The 20737-nt window shown below is 36.7% G+C and overlaps 1 protein-coding gene across 1 annotated transcript in view; it reads left to right on the top strand.

The window, feature by feature from the left end:
* LOC144329767 (IQ domain-containing protein H-like) overlaps window positions 1–20737 on the top strand; it is an 83867-nt gene that overhangs the window by 18742 nt on the left and 44388 nt on the right. Inside the window, exon 4 of the mRNA XM_077938800.1 lies at window positions 8560–8677. Coding sequence (XP_077794926.1) covers window positions 8560–8677 — 118 coding nt within the window. The remainder of the gene's footprint in view (window positions 1–8559; window positions 8678–20737) is intronic.

Consider the following 20737-nt stretch of genomic DNA (forward strand, 5'->3'; position numbering starts at 1 on the left):
GCATGTGGAAAGTGTTTAATGCCACTGGTAACTGATGAAACACAAACGAAACAAAAATGTTTCATCTTACAGATAAACCAGAGAAATGCAAATCAAACAATATATTACTATTTTTTCTTCAAAAATAAGCAAAACAAATTAATTTAAACCACCGTAATACTCAGTGCTGATGAAGGTATAGCAAATGGGCATACTTTTATCCTTCTGGTGGAAGTGTACATTAGCACCCAGTTCTTTCTTCATTCAGTTTATTATTTTGTTGATACATAATAGTCGTATATATTTTCAAGGTACATGTGATAATTTGATACATTCTTATAATGTGTAAAGATGAAATCAGGGTAATTGGATTTTCCATCATCTTAAATACTTATTTTTTCTTTAAGCTAGAAACATGCAAATTATCTTCTAGGCATTTTGAAATGTACAGTAGAGTAGTGTTAACTATAGTCACCCTACTGATCTGTAAAACCTAGGTTTTATTTCTTCTCTCTAACTGTATATTATACCCATTAATCAACCTCTCTTCAACACCCCTTGTCCCTCTCCTCCTGCCCTCTGGTAACCACCAATCTACTCTCTATATTCATGAGATCCACTTTTTTTTTTAAGCTCACACATGTGAGAACATGAGATATATTTGTCTTTGTGTACTTGACTTATTTCACTCAACATAATGACCTCTAGTTCCATCCATGTTGCTGTGAGTGACATGATTCCTTTGTTTTTTATGGTTAAATAATATTCCATTGTGTATATATACCACGTTTTCTTTATCCATTCATTCATTGATGGGCACTTAGGTTGATTCCAAGTTTTGTTTATTGTGAATAATGCTGCAATAAACATGGGAATGGAAATCTCTCTTCAATATATTGATTTCCTTTCTTTTGGATATATACCCAGTAGTGTGATGGCTGGGTCTTATGGTAGTTCTATTTTTAGTTTTTTGATGCACCTCCATACTGTTTTCCATAGTGGGTATACTTTACTGAATTCATTAATCAGTTCTAACAGTTTTTGGTGGTGTCTTTAGGTTTTTCTAAATATAAGATCATGTTGTCTGTGAACAAAGCTAATTTGACTTCTTCCTTTCCAATTTGGATGCCTTTCTTTCTTTCTCTTGCCTAATTGCTCTGGTCAGGATTTCCAGTATTATATGGAATAAACGTTGTGAAAGTGGGCATCCTTGTCTTATTCCAGATCCTAGAGGAAGGGCATCCAGTTTCTCCCTGTTCAGTATGATGTTGGCTATGGGTTTGTCATATATGGCCTTTATTATTTTCAGGTATGTTCCATCTATACCCAGTTTGCTGAAGCGTTTTTGTTTTTGTTTTTGTTTTTTTTAATCATGAAGGGATACTATGGTTTGTTTGGCTCCACCAAGTTTCATGTTGAAAGTTGATCCCCAATGTTAGAGGTGAAACCTGATGGAAGGTGTTTGGATTGTGGGGGTGGATGCCTCATGAAGGGATTGGTGCCATTATCATGGGAGTGAGTGAATTCTACTCTTAGTCTCCATGGGAACTGATTGTTGAAAAGAGACAGGCACCTCTTCCTCTGTCTTGCTGCTTCTCTCACCATGTGATCTCTATGTACTGGCTCCCCTTACCTTCTACCATAAATGGAAGCAGCTCGAAGCCCTGACCAGAAGCAGATGCTAGCACTATGTTTCTTTTATAGCCTGCAGAAGCATGAGCCAAATAAATCTGTTTTTTAAAAAATTACCCAGCCTCAGGTATTCCTTTATAGCAACACAAACAGAATAAGACAAGGGATGTTGAATCTTATCAGATGCCTTTTAGCATCTATTGGAATGATATACTTGGGTGCTCCAGTGTTGGGGGCATTGACACTTATAATTGTTCTATCTACTTGTTGAATTGACTCCTTTAATGATATAATGACCTTCTTTGACTCTTTTTACAGTCTTTGACTTGTAGTCCATTTTATCTATGTACAATTACTCCCCTTTTTGAGTTTCCAGTTGCATGGAATATCAACTCCATGTCTTTACTTTCAGTCTGTGTCTTTATAGTTGAGGTGGGTTTCTTGCAGGCAGCATATAGTTGGGTATTGTTTCTTTTATCCATTCAGCCGCACTGTGTTTTTTAATTGAAGAACTAAATCCATTTACATTCAGTCTTATTATTGCTAAGTAAAGACTTACTATTACCATTTTGTTGCTTGTTTTCTGGTTGTTTTATAAATTCTCTCTTCCTTTCTTACTGTCTTTCATTGTGGTTAGATTATTATTCTCTGGTAGTATGTTTTAATTCATTGCTTTTTAATTTATTTTTAGTTACTTAATTTATTTTTTTGTTGCCCAGGCTGGAGTGCAGTGTCGCAGTCTCAGCTCACTGCAACCTCCGCCCCCCAGGTTCAGGCAATTCTCCTGCCTCAGCCTGCCAAGTGGCTGGGATTACAGGCACCTGCCACCATGCCTGGCTAATTTTTGTATTTTTAGTAGAGACAGGGTTTCACCATGTTGACCAGGCTGGTCTCAAACTCCTGACCTCAAGTGATTTGCCCGCCTCAGCCTCCCAAAGTGCTGGGATTACAGGCACGAGCCACCATGCCTGGTCTGAGCCACCATGCCCAGCCCATTGCTTTTTATTTCTAACGTATCTATTATAGTTTTTTGCATTGTGGTTCCCATGAAGCTTATGAAAACATCTTCTAGGTATAATAAGTTATTTTAAAGAGATAATGTTATCTGAGATCACTAAAATATAATAGAAACAAAGAAAAAAATTTTTAAAAACTCTACAATTTAAGTCCATCCCCCATACATTTTGACTTTTTTTTTGTCTCACCTTACATAGTTTTATATTGCCTATCTTTTAACAGGTTGTGTAGCTATTACTGTTTTTAATAGATTTATCTTATAGGCTTCATACTTGAGTTTGAGTAGGTGGTACACCACAGAGTATTAGTGTATTCTGAGGTTGTTTATGTACTTAATTTTACCAGTGAGTTTTTTACCTTCCAATGTTTTCTCTTTGCACATTAGTGATTTTTTTCTTTCAGATTGAGTAACTCTCTTTAGCATTTGATGTAACATGGGTCTGGTGATGGTGAATTCGCTCAGCTTTTGTCCATCTTGGAAAGACTTTATCTTAGCATATTTGAAGGATACCTCTGATGGATACAGTGTTTTTCAATGGCAGCTTTTTTCTTTCAGCACTTTGAAAATGTTTTCACACTCTCTCTTGGCTTGTATAGTTTCCATTGAGAAGTCCTTTGCCAGATGAACTGGACCTCTTTTATGTGCTATTTGCTTCTTTTCTCTTGCTGTTTTCAGGATCTTCTCTTTGTCCTTCACCTTTGAGAGTTTGATTAGTATATTTTGGGATGGTCTTATTTGGGTTGAATCTGTTTGATGTTCTCTGCCCTTCCTGTACCTGGATAGTTATGTCTTTCTAAAGTTTTCAAAAGTTTTCTGTTATTGTTTCTTTAAATAAGCTTTCTACCCCTTACTCTTCTTCAACTCTCTCTTGAACATCAATAATTTTTAGATTTGGTCTTCTGAGGGAATTTTCTGTATCTTGTAGGTGATCTTCATTTCTTTTTATGTTTTTCTTCTCTGACTGTGTGTTCTCAAATAGCCTGTCCTCAAGCTCACTGATTCTTCTGCTTTATCCATTCTGCTGTTAAAGGTCTTTAGTGAATTTTTTAGTTCAGCATATATATTTCAAGATTTCTGTTTGTTTTTATTTTTATTATTTCAATCTCTGTTAAATTTCTTTGATAAATTTCTTAATTGATTTTCTGTGTTATCTTCGTGATCACTGAGTTTCCTTGTAATTGCTATTTTGTTCTTGGTCAGTGAGCTCGCATATCAACATCTCATTAAGGTCAGTCACTGGTTCCTTGCTTTGTTCATTTTGGGGAAGTCATGGTTCCTTGTTTGCTGTTATTGTGGCTGTATGTCTGTCTCTTTGCATTAAAGGATTAGTTATTTATTCCAGTCTTCTCTCTCTGACTTATTTTGGTTTTTAATGGATATTTTTGCTTTTTTCTTTGTAATTTGTATCTTTTTCCCCCCCCACTGGGTTGCTGTCTCCTTTTTGGCACTAGATGGCACCTCAAGCCCAGGTTTGCGTCGAATCTAATAAAGGATCAGAGTGCTGCCTGTCCCAAATGGAAGAGGTCCCAAAGGAGATATTCTGGCAATGTGGGTCACCTGGCCAAGGGTTTGTACCAAGGGGACCTGTGGAACATATTTCCTACAGCATGGTACTGCCACTCTGATTTGGTGTCTCCCTTGGCCTAGTTATAAAGTGGAATTTCTAGGGTTGGGATGGTTGTCTCACCTCTCCACTTTGTCTCTGGCTGTCCTCAGGGATATTTGTCCCTTCAGGTACTCCTGATACTTCCCATGGGTTGAGGTAGGGACAGGTCTTTTGTCAGGAACCCAAGGTGATAGGGAAGCTGGTTGTCAACCTTGATCTCACTTTTTCTAGTGAAGAAATCATGAGTTGGGGGAAATATTTTCACATGCTTGGTGCAAGGCAGATTGTGGAGAGGGGAGTCACGGATATGGAAATCTGATTTCCCTTCCATCTGCTTGGAGTTTTTTCACTTCTCCATGGCCCCGGGAACTGTCTCATCCTCATCTTTGGGTTCTGGGTTATTGCTGGTAATAATCTCGGTAATGTATGTTTGTTTTTAGTTTTCTGTTGTGAGAGCAGGAAGCCAGTTTGCTTCTATGCTGCCATTTTGGAACTGGAAGACAGCATGAAGTTCTTAAAAGCAATTTTTCAACATATATGAAAAAATTTAAATTATTATTTTGGGCCGAATGTGGTGGCTCACGCCTGTAATCTCAGCACTTTGGGAGGCTGAGGTGGGAGGCTTACTTGAGTCCAGGTGTTTGAGACCAGCCTGGGCAACATAGTGAAACCCCATCTCTACAAAAAATTTTTTTAAATTTGCTGAGTATGGTGGCATGTGCCTGTAGTCTGAGACAGGAGACTGAGACATGAGACTGAGACAGGAGAATTGCCTGAGCCTAGGATATTGAGGCTGCAGTGAGCCATGATTGTGTCACTGCATTCCAGCCTGGGTGACAGAGTGAGATCTTGTTTCAATAAATAAATATGTTTTAATTTAGTAATTGTAGCTCTAAGAATTATCTTAGGAAATAAGGAAAGATATACATTAATGTCTGTATAAGTATGTTCATTTTAGCATTGTACCTAAAGCAATAACTTTGGATATACCTTAAGTATCAACAGTAAAAGAATGATTAAATTCATTTTAACACATCTATATGTATGTTATGTAGCTATTAAAACTGATATTGAAGAAATTTTAATGACATGGAAAATTTCTCATAGCATATGCTGAGGGAGGAAAAAGCAGGGTACAAAATTATATCTCAATTCAATTATCAGTATCTAAATTCACTTCTAAACACATCATCCATGGAAGTAAAAGGATTAAAGAAATACACCAAGATACTTTCACTTCTGGGAAGGTGGTGACATACTGTCTTTTATGCCTCCTGCTAAGTACAACTAAAAACTTTGGGCATTATATTTAAAACAAACTTTAAAAGACTCTGCAAGACGGAGAGAAGGCAGACCAGCTGAGGGTCTTGAGACACAAGGAACAGCATGGTGGTGAGTGTCCTGGGTTTTCTTTTTGCCTCATATATCCCATAGCAAACATATATAATTTTTCTTCCCTCCAAATAATTTCCTTTAACAGGAAATTCTTGCAAGACAGGTCTCAGGCAACAAATTCTCTTAGTTTTTACTTGTCTCAAGACATCTTTATTTCCCCTTCACTTTTGAAGGATAGTTTTTACAGGTTAGTGGGTTTTTTCTTTCCACATTTTAAATATTTCAATTCATTCTCTTCTTGCATAGTTCCTAAAAAAAAAAAAAGTTCAGTATAATTATTATCAATAGGTAAGGTGTTTTTTTCTCCCTGACTTCTTGCAAGATTTTCTTTGTCTTTGGTTTTTCATAGTTTAAATATGATATGTATAGGTGTAGGGTTTTGTTTTGTTTTGTTTTGTTTTTGCATTTATCCTGGTCAGTGGTCTCTGAAATTCCTGAATCTGTAGTTTGGTGTCTGTCATCAATTTTGGAAAATTCTCAGCCTTTATTACTCAAATATTTCTTTGGTTCTTTTGTCCCTTCTTTTTCTTGTATTCCTATAATGAGTATGTCACACTGTTTATAACTAAATATTCTGTACTGTTTTATTCATCCTTTTTTCCCCTCTGCGTTTCACTTTGAAGAGTTTATATTGACATTTCTTCAAGATCACTGATTTTGTTTCATTGGCCATATTCAATATATTGATAAGCCTATGAAAGACATTCTTCACTTCTTAAAACAATACTTTTTATTTCTAGCATTTTCTCTTGATTCTTTCTTAAAGTTTAAATTGCTCTGCTTACATTACCTATCTTGTCTTGCATGTTGTACACTTTTTTCATTAGTGCCCTTAGCCTGTTAATCAGAGTTATTTTAAATTTCTGGTCTGATAATTCCAAAATCTCTGGCACAGCTGAATCTGGTTCTGATATTTGCTTTGTCTCTTCAGACTGTTTTTTTCTTTCCTTTCAGCATGCCTCATCATTTTTTATTGAAACCTATATACCATCATTACATCATTGGGTAATAGCATTTAAGATAAATAGGCCTTCAGTGTGAGGGCTTGTGTTTATCTGACTAGGAGTTACACTGTGTTTACTGTTTGCTGTTAACTGTTGGCATCTGAGCATTTCCTCCAGTATCTTTGTCTTTTTTTTTTTTTTTTTTTTTTGAGACAGAGTCTCGCTCTCTCCCCCAGGCTGGAGTGCAGTGGCGCGATCTTGGCTCACTGCAAGCTCTCCCGGGTTCACGCCGTTCTCCTGCCTCAGCCTCCTCCTGAGTAGCTGGGACTACAGGCGCTCGCCACTGCGCCTGGCTAATTTTTTGTATTTTTAGTAGCGGTGGGGTTTCACTGTGGTCTCGAACTCCTGACCTTGTGATCCGCCCGCCTCGGCCTCCCAAAGCAGTATCTTTGTTTTTTTATCACCCCTTTTGTCTCCTGTTTTGTCTTTGGGTTTCCCTAGAAACCCCTTCTTAAAAAGAGTCTAAACTTTGCAGTCTTTCATCTATAATCTTCTGTTATCAGGGGCTCTGTAAATGTGGTGGTAAGGTGTGTGTAGAAGGAAGCATTCTATACTCCTATAATTAGGTCTCAGTCTTTTGGTGAGTCTTTGCCCTGGGCTGTTACCTTGACAAGTTTTTCTCAGCATTTCCTCCCCTTTAGTGAGATAGGAAGGCTAGAGTGGGTGGAAGTTGTCTAATTGTCAGATAAGGCTTTGGTAAGACAGTTTCCTTGAGAACTTGCCTTCATTACAGAGAATAGAATGAAGAACAGAGCTCCCCGGGAATATTCCAAAATAGCTATTTCCTTCTCCCGCTGCTGGAAGCAGGAGCAGATTCTCTGATCTTCACAGTGAGAACACTTTGGGGCTCTTGGAGGTAAAACTCACAAAAGTATGGGACCCTCTAAGATTCTCCTCCCTGCCCCCAAGAATTTTTAACTCTCAAGCTAGTCCACACTGAGCCTCGAGAAATGTGTTGATTAAAGCTTAAGTGTTCTTGTCAGTGCAGGTTCCAACAGCTGACTTCTCTCAGGCTTCTGCTCCCTGCAGGCTGTGATGCTTTATACTACTCCTCTCTCCAGCTTTCAGGACAGCAGTTTACCCTGTGATCTCAATTCTCTGATAGATAGAAGAAGAGTTGTTTTTGGTTCATTCAGCTTTTTTCTTGTTGTGAGAATAGGAATGACAACTTCCAAGCTTATTACATGTTGGAGTGAAACTAGAACTCCATTAGTTGCGTTTTAATGATAATTTTGCAAAAGTGGGTATCACAATAGAATCAAGTTATTGAGTTGTATTGAGTTATTGGTGGGTGAGTTTTGTTAGTAATAATTATATTGATAATCTTAAAGATCTTGAATTTGCTTTCAAATTAAAAATTTTAAGACATAACATACCACACAAATACTCATTCTTACAATTTTATTTTTTTTTATATTGCACTCCCATGAAACTATCCACTGCTTAATAAGGAAAATGTTTAACCACCTTTGATATTTAAATCTTTAAAACTATATAAAATAGCAGAGATTTCAAGAATATAAGTATTAACCACTTAGGGACCATCATTTTGCATATATTTAACATTGGCTCTCCTGTAATTTGATTTTATTAAACAAAATACAACATTATGTATTTTCTTTTACCAAGAATGTTTTATAGTGCAGTAATTCTTTCAGTTGTTAATCATATAAACTCAGCCAGAAATAGAGCTTTTTATTCATGCTATAATGGTCTTTATCAGACTTGGAAATTCTTATGCTTAATAAAACAACTACAGTTTTACAGTGGCAAAAATGATAAAGATTAGTTTAATTTATTGTAATTACCGATAGAATATTTCCTATAAAATATAAGCTTAATTAGGAAGCATTGTTTTAAAATTACAATTTGAGAAGCTTTTAAGATAGCAAATTTGATTTTAAATTCCATTTCTTTTTACTTAGGTTACTTCCAACTGTAATTGATCAGAAATCATTTATTTTCCCTCAGGAATCTGAGGGTAAACTTTGGCAATCCCAAAGACAGCACAGTTCATCTCTGCCTGTCTTTCCAAGAGCAAAGGTAGGTATAGAGAAATTCATAGACAGAAAGTAGTTTAGTGACTGCCAGGAGCTGGGAGGAGCAGAGAGTAGGAGTGACTTTTAATGGGTATGAAGTTTCTTTGGGGGATGATGAACATGTTCTAGAATTATATTGTGGTGATTGCACTACTCTGAATATAGTAAACACCATTGAATTATATACTTTAAAAATGTGAATTTTATGGTATATTAATTACATCTCGATGAAGCTGTTAAAAACTTTAAAAAAGAGTAAAGTAAGAAATTTGCTTTGTGTTCTAAGTTAGAAAACATAATGAATGTATAGGTCTGTTTCTAGAATTTCATTTTATAGTTGTTTCAGGTATGTTCATGGCATAGTCAATTTCTACAACAAAAGAGCTTTCTTCAGAAGAAAATAAATCAAGACATAATGCCTTCACATTTTTTAATAGAGCCAGGTGGCAAGGAATAGAGCTCAATAAGTTTCTGACTTGGCCTCCATTGAGTGTTCTCTCAATTTTGTATCTGTTTTGTCCCTGTCTTCAGGGTGCTGTAACAGAATACCATGAACTGGGTGGCTTAAACAACAGAATTCTATTTCTTACAGCTCTGGAGGCTGGAATTCAAAGGTCAAGATGCCGGCAGATCCGGTGTCTGGTGAGGTCTTTCTTCCTAGTTTGCAGACAGCCTTCTTTATTTGTTTCTTCACATGGCAGAGAAAGAGAGAAAATCAGCAAGCTCTTGTGTGTCTTTTTATAAGGGCATTGATCTCATTCATTAGGGCTCTACCCTCATGAGCTAATTATCTCCCCAAATCCTCACCTGTTAACACCATTACCCTGGGTTAGGATTTCAACATATGGGTTTTGGTGGGTGGGGAGAGGGGGGGCACAAACATTCAGTCCATAGCACACCCTGACTTAAAAGTAATACTAGCTCACCTCTTTTGGGTAGCAGGAACTGTTATCAGTACTTTGAAAATACTAACTTGTTTGAACTTCAGAACAACCCTAGAAGGAGGTGTTATTATTATTATTATTAAGATGGAGTTTCACTCTTGTCACCCAGGCTGGAGTGCAATAGCATGATCTCGACTCACTGCAACCTCTGCCTCTCAGGTTCAAGCAGTTCTTTGCCTCAGCCTCCCGAGTAGTTGGGATTACAGGCACACGCCTGGCTAATTTTTGTATTTTTAGTAGAAATGGGATTTCACCATCTTGGCTGGGCTGGTCTTGAACTCCTGACCTCATGATCCACCTGCCTCGGCCTCCCAAAGTGCTTGGATTACAGGCATGAGCCACCACGTGTGGCCAGTTGTATGACTTTTTACATGTCTATCTTCCCACTAGATTATAAGCTTAATGAGGGCAGTACCTGTATCAGTTTGTTCATTGTTATAGTATGCCTAGGGTGTGGGCCATAGGCTCTTGACCTCCTAAAAGTTTGCTGAAAATCACTAACATGAGGCAGATTGATTAATAGGAGAAAAGGCATACGAGTTTATTTAACATGTATACACAGGAGCCTTCAGTATGAAGACCCAACATCCCAATAAGTTACGGAAGCTTATGTATCATCTTGGGGTTACAGAAAGAACGGGGGCTCATGGCATGGCCAAAACCAGGTTATGTTCATAAATCAGGTTCAGTGGCGAAACAGGTTATGATAGGGAGAAAGGAAGAGGCTTGGCTAGCAAAGACGGCCTTGTGTGTAGATGCAGCCTCCCTCAGACAGAATAGATGGCAAATGTTTCTTTTCAGTCTTTTAAAGGTATCAGACCCAATCTCTCCCAGATACAGGAAATGACTGGAAAGAGGAACTTTGGCAGCATTGATGGAGATTCTTTTTTTTTTTTTTTTTTTGAGACGGAGTCCCGCTCTGTCGCCCAGGCTGGAGTGCAGTGGCCCGATCTCAGCTCACTGCAAGCTCCCCCTCCCGGGTTTACACCATTCTCCTGCCTCAGCCTCCCGAGTAGCTGGGACTACAAGCGCCCGCCACCTCGCCTGGCTAGATTTTTGTATTTTTTAGTAGAGACGGGGTTTCACCGTGTTAGCCAGGATGGTCTTGATCTTCTGACCTTGTGATCCGCCCATCTCGGCCTCCCAAAGTGCTGGGATTACAGGCTTGAGCCACCGCGCCCGGCCGGAGATTCTTTACAGAAGCAAAATTTCTCCACGAAAGACAGCTTTGCAATACCACTTCTGTTTGCTGGCCCTGTGGCAACTATTTCAAAATATGTTAAAGATATATATTTTGGGGTAAAATATTTGTATTTCCTTCACAGAGGATTCTCCATAAATGTTTGTTGAATGGATAAATGAAACCACCACAGTGATCTCTAAGAGTGTGCTCATCTCCATGTAAAATATCAGTTCAGGCTCCTGTGAACTCCCAAAGCAGCGCTCTCCTACCTCTGTCCTTGCACTTGTTACATTGGGTCTGTCAGCCACTCTCTGAGGAGTGCTTACTGTGTGCCCAGGATTATTAGAGGCTGAATAAGACAGATCAGATCCCTGACATCAGAGAGCTTATATTCTAGTGGGGAAAGACAGACCATCAATAAGATAATACTAGATAATGATAAAAGCTCTGATAAAAATAGAACAGAATGCTGTGATAAAGGGAGCTTAAATTTCTCATCTTCCTTACTGTTAAATCACTTCTTCAGTCATTTTTTTTACCTGTTTGGCCAAGAATCTCAGGAGGTCCACAGATGGTCCCCAAGACCAGAGATTAGATGGAGGTCTCTGATTTATAAGAACAATGAAATAAGATGTATGAAATTAGACTATTTTAGAATGTATAATTGCTATTATTGTTCTGGGAAAAAAAAAACAAAACAAAACTACGGCCAGAAATTTATTTCCCCCAAAGAACTCTGAATCCTGACTAATGTTCATGAAGATGCAGTGTGTTCTTTTAGATGCTATGGGGATGGGTAAGCTTCTCTTAAAGAGGGGCATGGACTATTTCCCACCCTGACTTTGCCTCCAGAGCCTGGATTACTATTGTTGTTGTATTTCTAATATCTGTGACATCTGCTTAAAAATGCATATCCTCTGACATAAAAAAGAGCCCTAATTTTGCACTGTAAAGTCAAAGACAAACAATGCTGTCTTGCCAGCTGTTACACATGCCTACGACACCAACATAAAAGCTTGTATTATTAAGTAGTTGTGAAATCCAACTGGGACGTTACTACCTTTAATTGCCCACTTCCAACCTTTTAAACCAGGTGAAACCCCAGTCACTTCTTTAAGCTCTCTCTCCCCAAAAGTGGATAGCTGTTTTTGAAATTCACACCAAAAAGCTTATATGACAAACAGTTAGGAGTTGCTCAATTGTAATTAAGAATCATAATTTAAAATTGTTTATTAAGCCTCTTTTAATTTGAAAAAGCATATTCAGAAACATTTACAATTTAAAAAAGAAAGGTTACACTAATCTTTCACTTTCTGAGGTTTTCTCTTGAAAAAAATAGAATCGGTGATGAAATATCAGTAAGTAGTATTGGAATATAAAGTCTAATTTTCAGAATTTGCAGATAACTGGGTGAAATCAATATGGACTCCATTTTTGCTTATTAAAATACTAATTTTTAATTTTTTCCTCCAAATGTATCAGTAATACATGCTTGTTGTTGTGACAAACATAATATGAAGATGTAAAGGCAAAGCCAGTTGTTTCACCCGCACCCCCTACCAAACTACCCAATCCCATGAGGCAACCAGTGTTAACAGCAGGTTTATTTGTCCACTCATTCCCCTTTGTAATAGTGTGTATTCAGTATAAGTACATATGCAGATATGTAGGGTTTGAGTTGGTTATGAATTTTTTTGCTTTTACTGAAACAGATAACATTTTGAGTCATGCAAATAAAACCATTTTTGTTCATAAACGCTATACATGAAGTTATGTTCATACAATTATTTGCATAAAATATATGCTATTTTATGTTTATAAAATAGGATAGAAATGTAATATGGTGTGATATTTCTGAGGTTTTTTTTCCATTGACTATCCATGACAACAAAAGAGGGAAAGTGGGACCCTGTAGGTTCTGGGGTTGAGTCTAAGGAGCCCAAAGTAAGTGGGAAATATCTTTGATAGCTCATGCTTTGGCATATAAATTATAGCAATTTTTCACTCCATTTCATTATATATCCATTTTTGTTTCAATATAAAAGTAATGGAATTTACTTCAAAATATTTAGATAAAACTCATGCCCCAAATAATATATCTCTTGTTTATTATGTTCCTGTCACACTACCACATACTCCCAGTAGTGCCCCAATTTGAGATGTAGAGGATTGTACAGCATCAGTATATTCATTTACCAAACATTTTCAAATTTTTATTTATTTCATTTATTTTATTTTTGTGAGTACATAGTAGGTGTACATATGTATGGGGTGCATGAGCTATTCTGGTATAGGCTTGCAACGCATGATAATCACATCAGGGTAAATGGGGTAGCCATCACCTCAAGCTTGCATTTATCCCTTGTGTTACAAACAATCCAGTTATACTCTTTAGTTATTTTTAATGTACAATAAATTATTACTGACTGTAGTTGCTCTGTCGTACTATCAAATACTAGTTCTTATTCATTCTTTCTATTTTTTTGTACCCATTAACTATCCTCACTTCCTCACTAACCCACACTACCCTTCCCAGACTCTAGTAATCATCCTTCTACTTTCCATCTTCATGAGTTCAACTATTTTAATTTTTAGCTCCCACAAATAAATAAGAACATGTGAATCCTGTCCTTGCTTGCCTGGCTTATTTCACTTGACATAATGAAGTCCAGTTCCATCCCTGTTGTTGTAAATGACAAGATCTCATTCTTTTTTGTGGCTGAATAGTACTTCACTATGTATATGTACCACTTTTTCTTTATCCATTCTTCTGGGCTTTTTGTTTGCTTGTTTGCTTTTTAACTTTTAAGTTCAAGGGTGCATGTGCGGATTTGTTACATAGGTAAACTTGTGTCATGGGGATTTGTTGTGCAGATTATTTCATCACCCAGGTATTAAGCCTAGTACCCATTAGTTATTTTTCCTGAACTTCTCCCTCCTTCCACCCTCCTCCCTCCAATAGGACCCAGTGTATGTTGTTCCTCTCTATGTGTCCATGTGTTCTTATCACTTAGCTCCCACTTATAAATGAGAACATGTGGTATTTTCTGTTCCCACATTAGCTTGCTAAGGATAATGGCCTCCAGCTCCATCCATGCCCCTGCAAAGTACATGGTCTCATTCCTTTTTATGGCTGCATAGTATTCCATAGTGTATATGTACCACATTTTCTTTATCCAGTCTATTATTGATGGATATTTGGATTGATTCCATGTCTTTGCTACTGTGAATAGTGCTACAGTGAACATGTTTGTGCATGTATCTTTGTAATAGAATGATTTATATTCCTTTGGGCACATACCTAGTAGTGGGATTGCTGGGTCAAACAGTATTTCTGGTTCTAGATCTTTGAGGAATTGCCACACTGTCTTCCACAATGGTTGAACTAATTTACATTCCCACCAACAGTGTAAAAGCATTCCTATTTCTCTGCAACCTCACCAGCATCTGTTGTTTCTTGACTTTTAAATAATCACCATTCTGACTGGTGTGAGATGGTATCTCATTGTGGTTTTGATTTGCATTCCTCTAATAATCAGTGATGTTGACCTTTTTTTCATGTGATCATTGGCCGCATGTATGTCGTCTTTTGAAAAGTGTCCATTCATGTCCTTTGCCCACTTTTTAATTTTTTTTTTTTCTTGGAAATTTGTTTAAGTTCCTTACAGATGCATCCTTTGTTGGTTACATAGTTTGCAAAAATTTTCTCCCATTCTGTAAGTTGTCTGTTTATTTTGTTGATAGTTTCTTTTGCTGTTCTGGAGCTCTTTAATTTAATTAGATCCCATTTGTCAATTTTTGTTGACAAAAATTTTGTTGCAGTTGCTTTTCTCATCTTTGTCATGAAATCTGTGCCCATGCCTAAGTCCTGAATGGTATTGCCTAGGTTTTCTTCCAGTGTTTTTATAAGTTTGGAGTTTTACATTTAAGTCTTTAATCCATCTTGAGTTAAAGTTTGTGTGTGGTGTAAGGAAAGGGTCCAGTTTCAATCTTCTGCATATGGCTAACCAGTTATTCCAGCATCATTTATTGAATAGGGAATCCTTTCCCTATTGCTTTTTTTTTTTTGTCAGGTTTGTCAAAGATCAGAGTTGTAGGTGTACAGTCTTATTTCTGGGTTCTTCATTCTGTTCTGTTGTCTATTTGTCTGTTTTTATACTAGTACCATGCTGTTTTGGTTACTATAGCTTTGTAGTATAATTTGAAATCAGGTAATGTGATTCTTCCAGTTTTATTCTCTTTGCTCAGGATAGCTTTGGCTATTCTGGCTCTTTTGTGGTTCCATATAAATTTTAGGATTGTTTTTTCTAGTTTTATGAAGAATGTCATTGGTACTTTGATAGGGATTGCATTGAATCTGTAGATTGCTTTGGAATATCTTTCCTTTTTTTGATATCCTTTTCAGTTTCTTCCATTAATGTTTTGTAGTATTCATTGCAGGTATTTTTCACATCTTTTGTTAATTCCTGGATATTTAATTTTATTTGTAGCTATTGTAAATGGGATTACTGTCTTGATTTCTTTTTCACATTGTATGCTGTTGGCTTATAGAAATGCTATTGATGATTGCATGCTTATTTTGAATCCTGCAACTTTACTGAACATGTTTATTAGTTCTAATAGGTTTTTGGTGGAGTCTTTAGGTTTTTCTAAATATAAGATCATATCACCTGCAAACAAGGATAATTTGACTTCTTCCTTTCCAATGTGGATGCCCTTTATTTCTTTCTCTTTTCTGATTGCTCTAGCCAGGACTTCACATTACATTCTATGTTGAATAACAGTGGTGAAAGTGGGCATCCTTGTCATGTTCCCAAACTTCGGAGAAAGGCTTTCAGTTTTTCCCCATTCAGTATGATACTAGCTGTGGGTCTGTCATATATGGCTTTTATTTATTTAGTTAGTTGTTTATTTATTTATTGAGATGGAGTCTTGTTCTGTCACCCAGGCTGGAGTGCAGTGGTGCAATTTGGGCTCACTGTCATCTCTGCTTCCCGGGTTCAAGTGATTCTCCTGTCTCAGCCTCCCAAGTAGCTGGGATTACAGATGCAGGCCACCATACCCGGCTAATTTTTTTTGTATTTTTAGTAGAGAGGGGGTTTCACCATGTTGGTCAGGCTGGTCTCAAACTCCTGACCTCAAATGATCCGCCCACCTTGGTCTCCCAAAGTGCTGGGATTACAGGTGTGAGTCACTGTGCCCGGCCTATATATGACTTTTATTATGTTGAAATATGTTCCTTCTATCCCCACTTTCCTGAAGGTTTTTCTTGTGAAGGGATGTTGAATTTTATCAGATAATTTTCAGCACCAGTTGAAATGATCATATGGTTTTGTCCTCTATTCTGTTGATACGAGGTATCACATTGATTGATTTGCATATGTTGAACCCTCCTTCCATTTCTGGGGTAAATCCCACTGGTCATGATGAATTATCTTCTTAATGTGTTGTTGAATTCAATTTGCTAGTTTTTTTTTTTTTTTTGAGATTTTTGCATCAATATTCATCAGGGATATTGGCCATAGTTTTTTCTCTTTTTAATGTGTTTGGTCTGGCTGTGGTATCAGGGTAATACTGGCCTTGTAGAATGAGTTTGGAAGTATTTCCTCTTCTTCTGTTTATTGGAATGGTTTGAGTAGAATTGGTATTAGTTCTTTTTTAAATATATGGTAGAATTCAACAGTGAGGTCATCGGGTGCTGGCCTTTTCTTTGCTGGAAGATGTTTTATTATGGGTTTAGTCTCACTACTTGTTATTGGTTTGTTTAGATTTTGGATTTCTTCATGGTTCAGACATAGTAGGGTATATATGTCTAGGAATTTATACATTTCTTCTGAATTTTCCAATTTATTGGCAAATAATTCCTCATAGTAGCCATTAATGATCTTTCGAATTTCTGCAGTATTGATTGTATTAGTTCCTTTTTCATCTGATTTTATTTATTTGGGTCTTCTTTTTTTTCTTAGTCTGGTTAAAGGTTTGTCAATTTATCTTTTCAAAACAATTTTTTGTTTCATTGATCTTTTGTACTTTATTTCATTTATTTCTGCTCTGATCTTTATTATTTCTTTTCTTCTGCTAATTTTGGGTTTGGCTTTCTCTTGATTTTCTAGTTCTTTAAGATGCATTATTAGGTTATTTATTTGAAGTTTTCCTTTTTCTGCATGTAGTTGCTTATAGCTAGCTATAAACTTCCCTCTTAGCATTGCCTTCACTGTATTCCACAGGTTTTGGTATGTTGTTGTGTTTCCATTATCTTGTGTTTCAAGAAATTTTTCAGTTTTCTTAATTTCTTCATTGACCCACTGGTCATTCAGGAGCATATTATTTACTTTCCATGTATTTACGTAGTTTCCAAAATTGTTTTTGTTATTGATCTCTAGTTTTATTCTATTGTGGTCAGAGAAAAAGCTTGATATTATTTCAATTTATTTTGAATGTTTTAAGACCTCTTTTGTGACCTAACATTTGGGCTATCCTTGAGAATGATCCATGTGCTGATCTGCACATAGAGCCTTCTGCAGCCATTGGATGAAATATTCTGTAAATATCTATTAGGTCCGTTTGATCTGTAGTGCAGATCAAATCTGATGTTCCTTTGTTGATTTTTCTGTCTGGAAGATCTGTTTAATGCCAAAAGTAGGGTGTTGAAGTCTCCAGCTCTTACTGTATTTGGGTCTTTTTTTCTTTTTAGTTCTAATACCATTTGCTTTATGTATTTCGATGATCCAGTATTGGGTGCGTGTATATATATATATATATATATATATTTCCAGTTGTTACATCTTTTTGCTGAATTAACCCATTTATCATTATATAGTGACGTTTGTCTCTTCTTATAGTTTTTGTCTTGAAATCTATTTTTGTCTGGTATAGCTACTCCTGCTCTTTTTTGGTTTCCATTTGCATGGAATATCTTTTATTTTTTCCATTCTTTTATTTTTAGTCTATGTGTGTCTTTATAGGTAAAATGCATTTCTTGTAGGCAACTTATCATTGGGTCTTGTTTTTGTCCATTCAGCCACTCTATGTCTTTTGATTGGAGAGTTTAGTCCATTTGCATTCAAAGTTCTTATTGATAACTAAGTTAGGCACTCTTCTAAGCACTGGAGGACTTGTCTTTGAGAATATGTTGAGGGAGATAGACAAATAAACATCATCTGAGACAGAGAGAAGCACTGTGGGCTACAGAATCAAAGAGAAAGGGTGGGCTTATGCAAACTTGGTCAGGGATGGGAGAGACTTTACAAAGGCAATGATGCCTGGGCTGAGTCTCAGCCAGCTAGGATCGGAGAGGAAAGGTGCTCACAGTGGAGGAAATATGCAAATACATGGCCATAAACAAGAGTATGGCTTATTTTGGGGGGAACCCAATGAGTTCCTTGTGGTTAAAATGTAGACAGTATTGTTTGAGGACAATCAAGAGATGAGGTTGAAGAAGAGATAAGGGAGAGCTAGATAATGATGCAGCTTGCTAAGATTATATCATGCGAAAGAGCTTGAATTTACATTAGTGACAAAGAGAACTAGTTATAATTTTTAAATAGCGAATTAGAGAATGACGTGATCATAATAGTGATTTGAAAAGATCGTTTTGTCAGCAGTATGGAAAAAGACATTGAAGTAGGAGGTAGACTCTGGGAACTTCATCATCCAATTTGTGGCAGTCCAGGTGAGAGATGATGAAGGTCTGAATTATTGCAGTGATCATGGGCATAAAGAAAAAAAGACCATGATTAGTGGTAGAACTAACACGACTTGATGATTGGGGGATTAAAAAGAGAACGAGAGAGTCAGTGATAACCCACAAGTATCTAGCTTGGAGACTGGGTGGTAGTTACACCATTCGTTGAGATGGGAGACATAGGAGAAGGAGCAGATATGTTGAGATGATGATTGGAGTAGGCAAATAAGATAAATTCAGTTTCATACAGTGTTGAATCTGAGATGCTTGTGGACCCTTCCAAGAGGAAATGCCTAACAGGCAGCTGAATGGACCTACATGTAGTATGGAGGTCAGAAGAAATATCTGAGAATAAGCTATAGATTTGCTCTTATCAACATTTAGGGGCGGTACAAGTCAGAGAAGATGGGATCTCTCAAAGAGAACATCAAATGAAAATGATGAGTAATGTAGTTGAAATTTCCGTATCACAAATCAATAAGAGATTTTCAGGTTTAAAAGCATAATTTTAAAAACCAAACAATAATGTATATTACACAAACTTTCATGTGACAAAGTTTGAGTCTAAGCCTTTTTATTCACAGTCTAAAGGTTCTTCCAAATCACTTTTGGCCATTTGACATCACATGCAGCATCATGATGACAGACTGTTTTTTTAACAACTCTGACTTGTGAAGTGAATATCTTTTGTCTTCTTTCAACTGGTAATATAATTCTGGGGCATAACGAAATATAATAGGGTTTCTTTTCATTGTCTTATTTGGTCCAACTCATAATTTCATATTTTCCTTAACTTAATTCCCAGCCCTGAAAGTTAAACACCTTCTCCTGAAAATCAGTGGAAGGCTTCTGTCAGAGCTGTTCAGTACCTGAATGATTATATAAACTGGTGACACCAGTTCTCCATAGCTTTGAAAATCCTAGAGTCCATGAGATTTGCTATGCTGGTTTATGACATAATTTCTGCATCTATAATAACTTTTTTATTTTAATGCTGCATCAAAATGTAATCTTTTAAAAGATGTTTTAAACAAAAATCAGAAATACTGGTGTAACTTAAATTTTAAGCACCTGTGGTACTTCTAGGGCACAAAATTCTATTGTGGTGATGATGGTATGAACATATGCTTATTCACGGCTAGTCTGAGTTGCACAATTGCATCACAGCTTACTCCTGTGGGTAGTGACTGGCAAGATTCTTTTGACATCACATGTAAGAAAGGCTGATCTCAGAAATGTTAAAACTTGAAAACACATTTTTTTGAATAGAAGAAATATAGCACATATCATACAAGGCTTTACCCTTAGCCTAATAATTTCAGTGTTGAAAGCATTCTTGGAGATTTTATTTTGTAATTTTGAAGGCAATTAAATTGTGAAGGCAGTTTGTGAGACAATTCAGATTACTCAACAAACTTTGAGTGTTAAATTTGTGCAATTCACTGTGCCCAGCTCTGGAGTGCAAAGATATACAATACAGCATGATCCCTTTCCATATGGAATGTAGTATAGTGGTCCTCCTTGGGAGCCTTGGGAAATGCAGAGAGATTTCTGGGGTTGTTACAATGTTTTTGGAGCACTGCTGGCCTTTAGTGGGCCAAGGACACTCAACTTTCTATAGTCCATAGGATTTTCTGCACAAGAAGAGCTATCTCTCTCGCAATGTTCATAGAATCCACTCTGGAAAACACTGCAGAAGACAGACACACAATCATTATTCATGCAAGACCAACCACTAGGGAAGGGACATACTATCACTGTGTTGTAACTGTCTCATTCTAGACAATACCTATTGTTCAGCTTGGATACCTACCTTGTTTACTGATGAAACTCAGAATAATTCTGGACAAAAGCAAAAGGTAAAGCCATTCCAAAGAATATGATATAGGCAGTCTAAAAGACAGGTTCCAAAAATTGGAATAAATGCAGAGTTGCCCAAATAGCACAATACCTGGCACACGGGAAAGTACTCAGTTTGGGGTATTATTATGATTATTAACCTAATACTAGAATCTCCTGGAATCTCACATTTTGAAAGGACTTCAACAGTCATCTGATTCTACCCAGGATAAACACCAGCTCACCCCAAGTTCCTTAAAATGCATGCCTTAACAATCAAACATTAAAAAAAATATTGTGCTCTAGTATGATACAGCAATATACATTTGTGTCTAACCTGGGAAGAATCTTTAATTTTTTGAATTTTGATCTCATTAAGAAAGGCGATTTTCAAAATTTCACCCAAACTAAAGT

Source organism: Macaca mulatta, chromosome 7, assembly GCF_049350105.2.
Source record: "Macaca mulatta isolate MMU2019108-1 chromosome 7, T2T-MMU8v2.0, whole genome shotgun sequence".
Classification (NCBI taxonomy): domain Eukaryota; kingdom Metazoa; phylum Chordata; class Mammalia; order Primates; family Cercopithecidae; genus Macaca; species Macaca mulatta.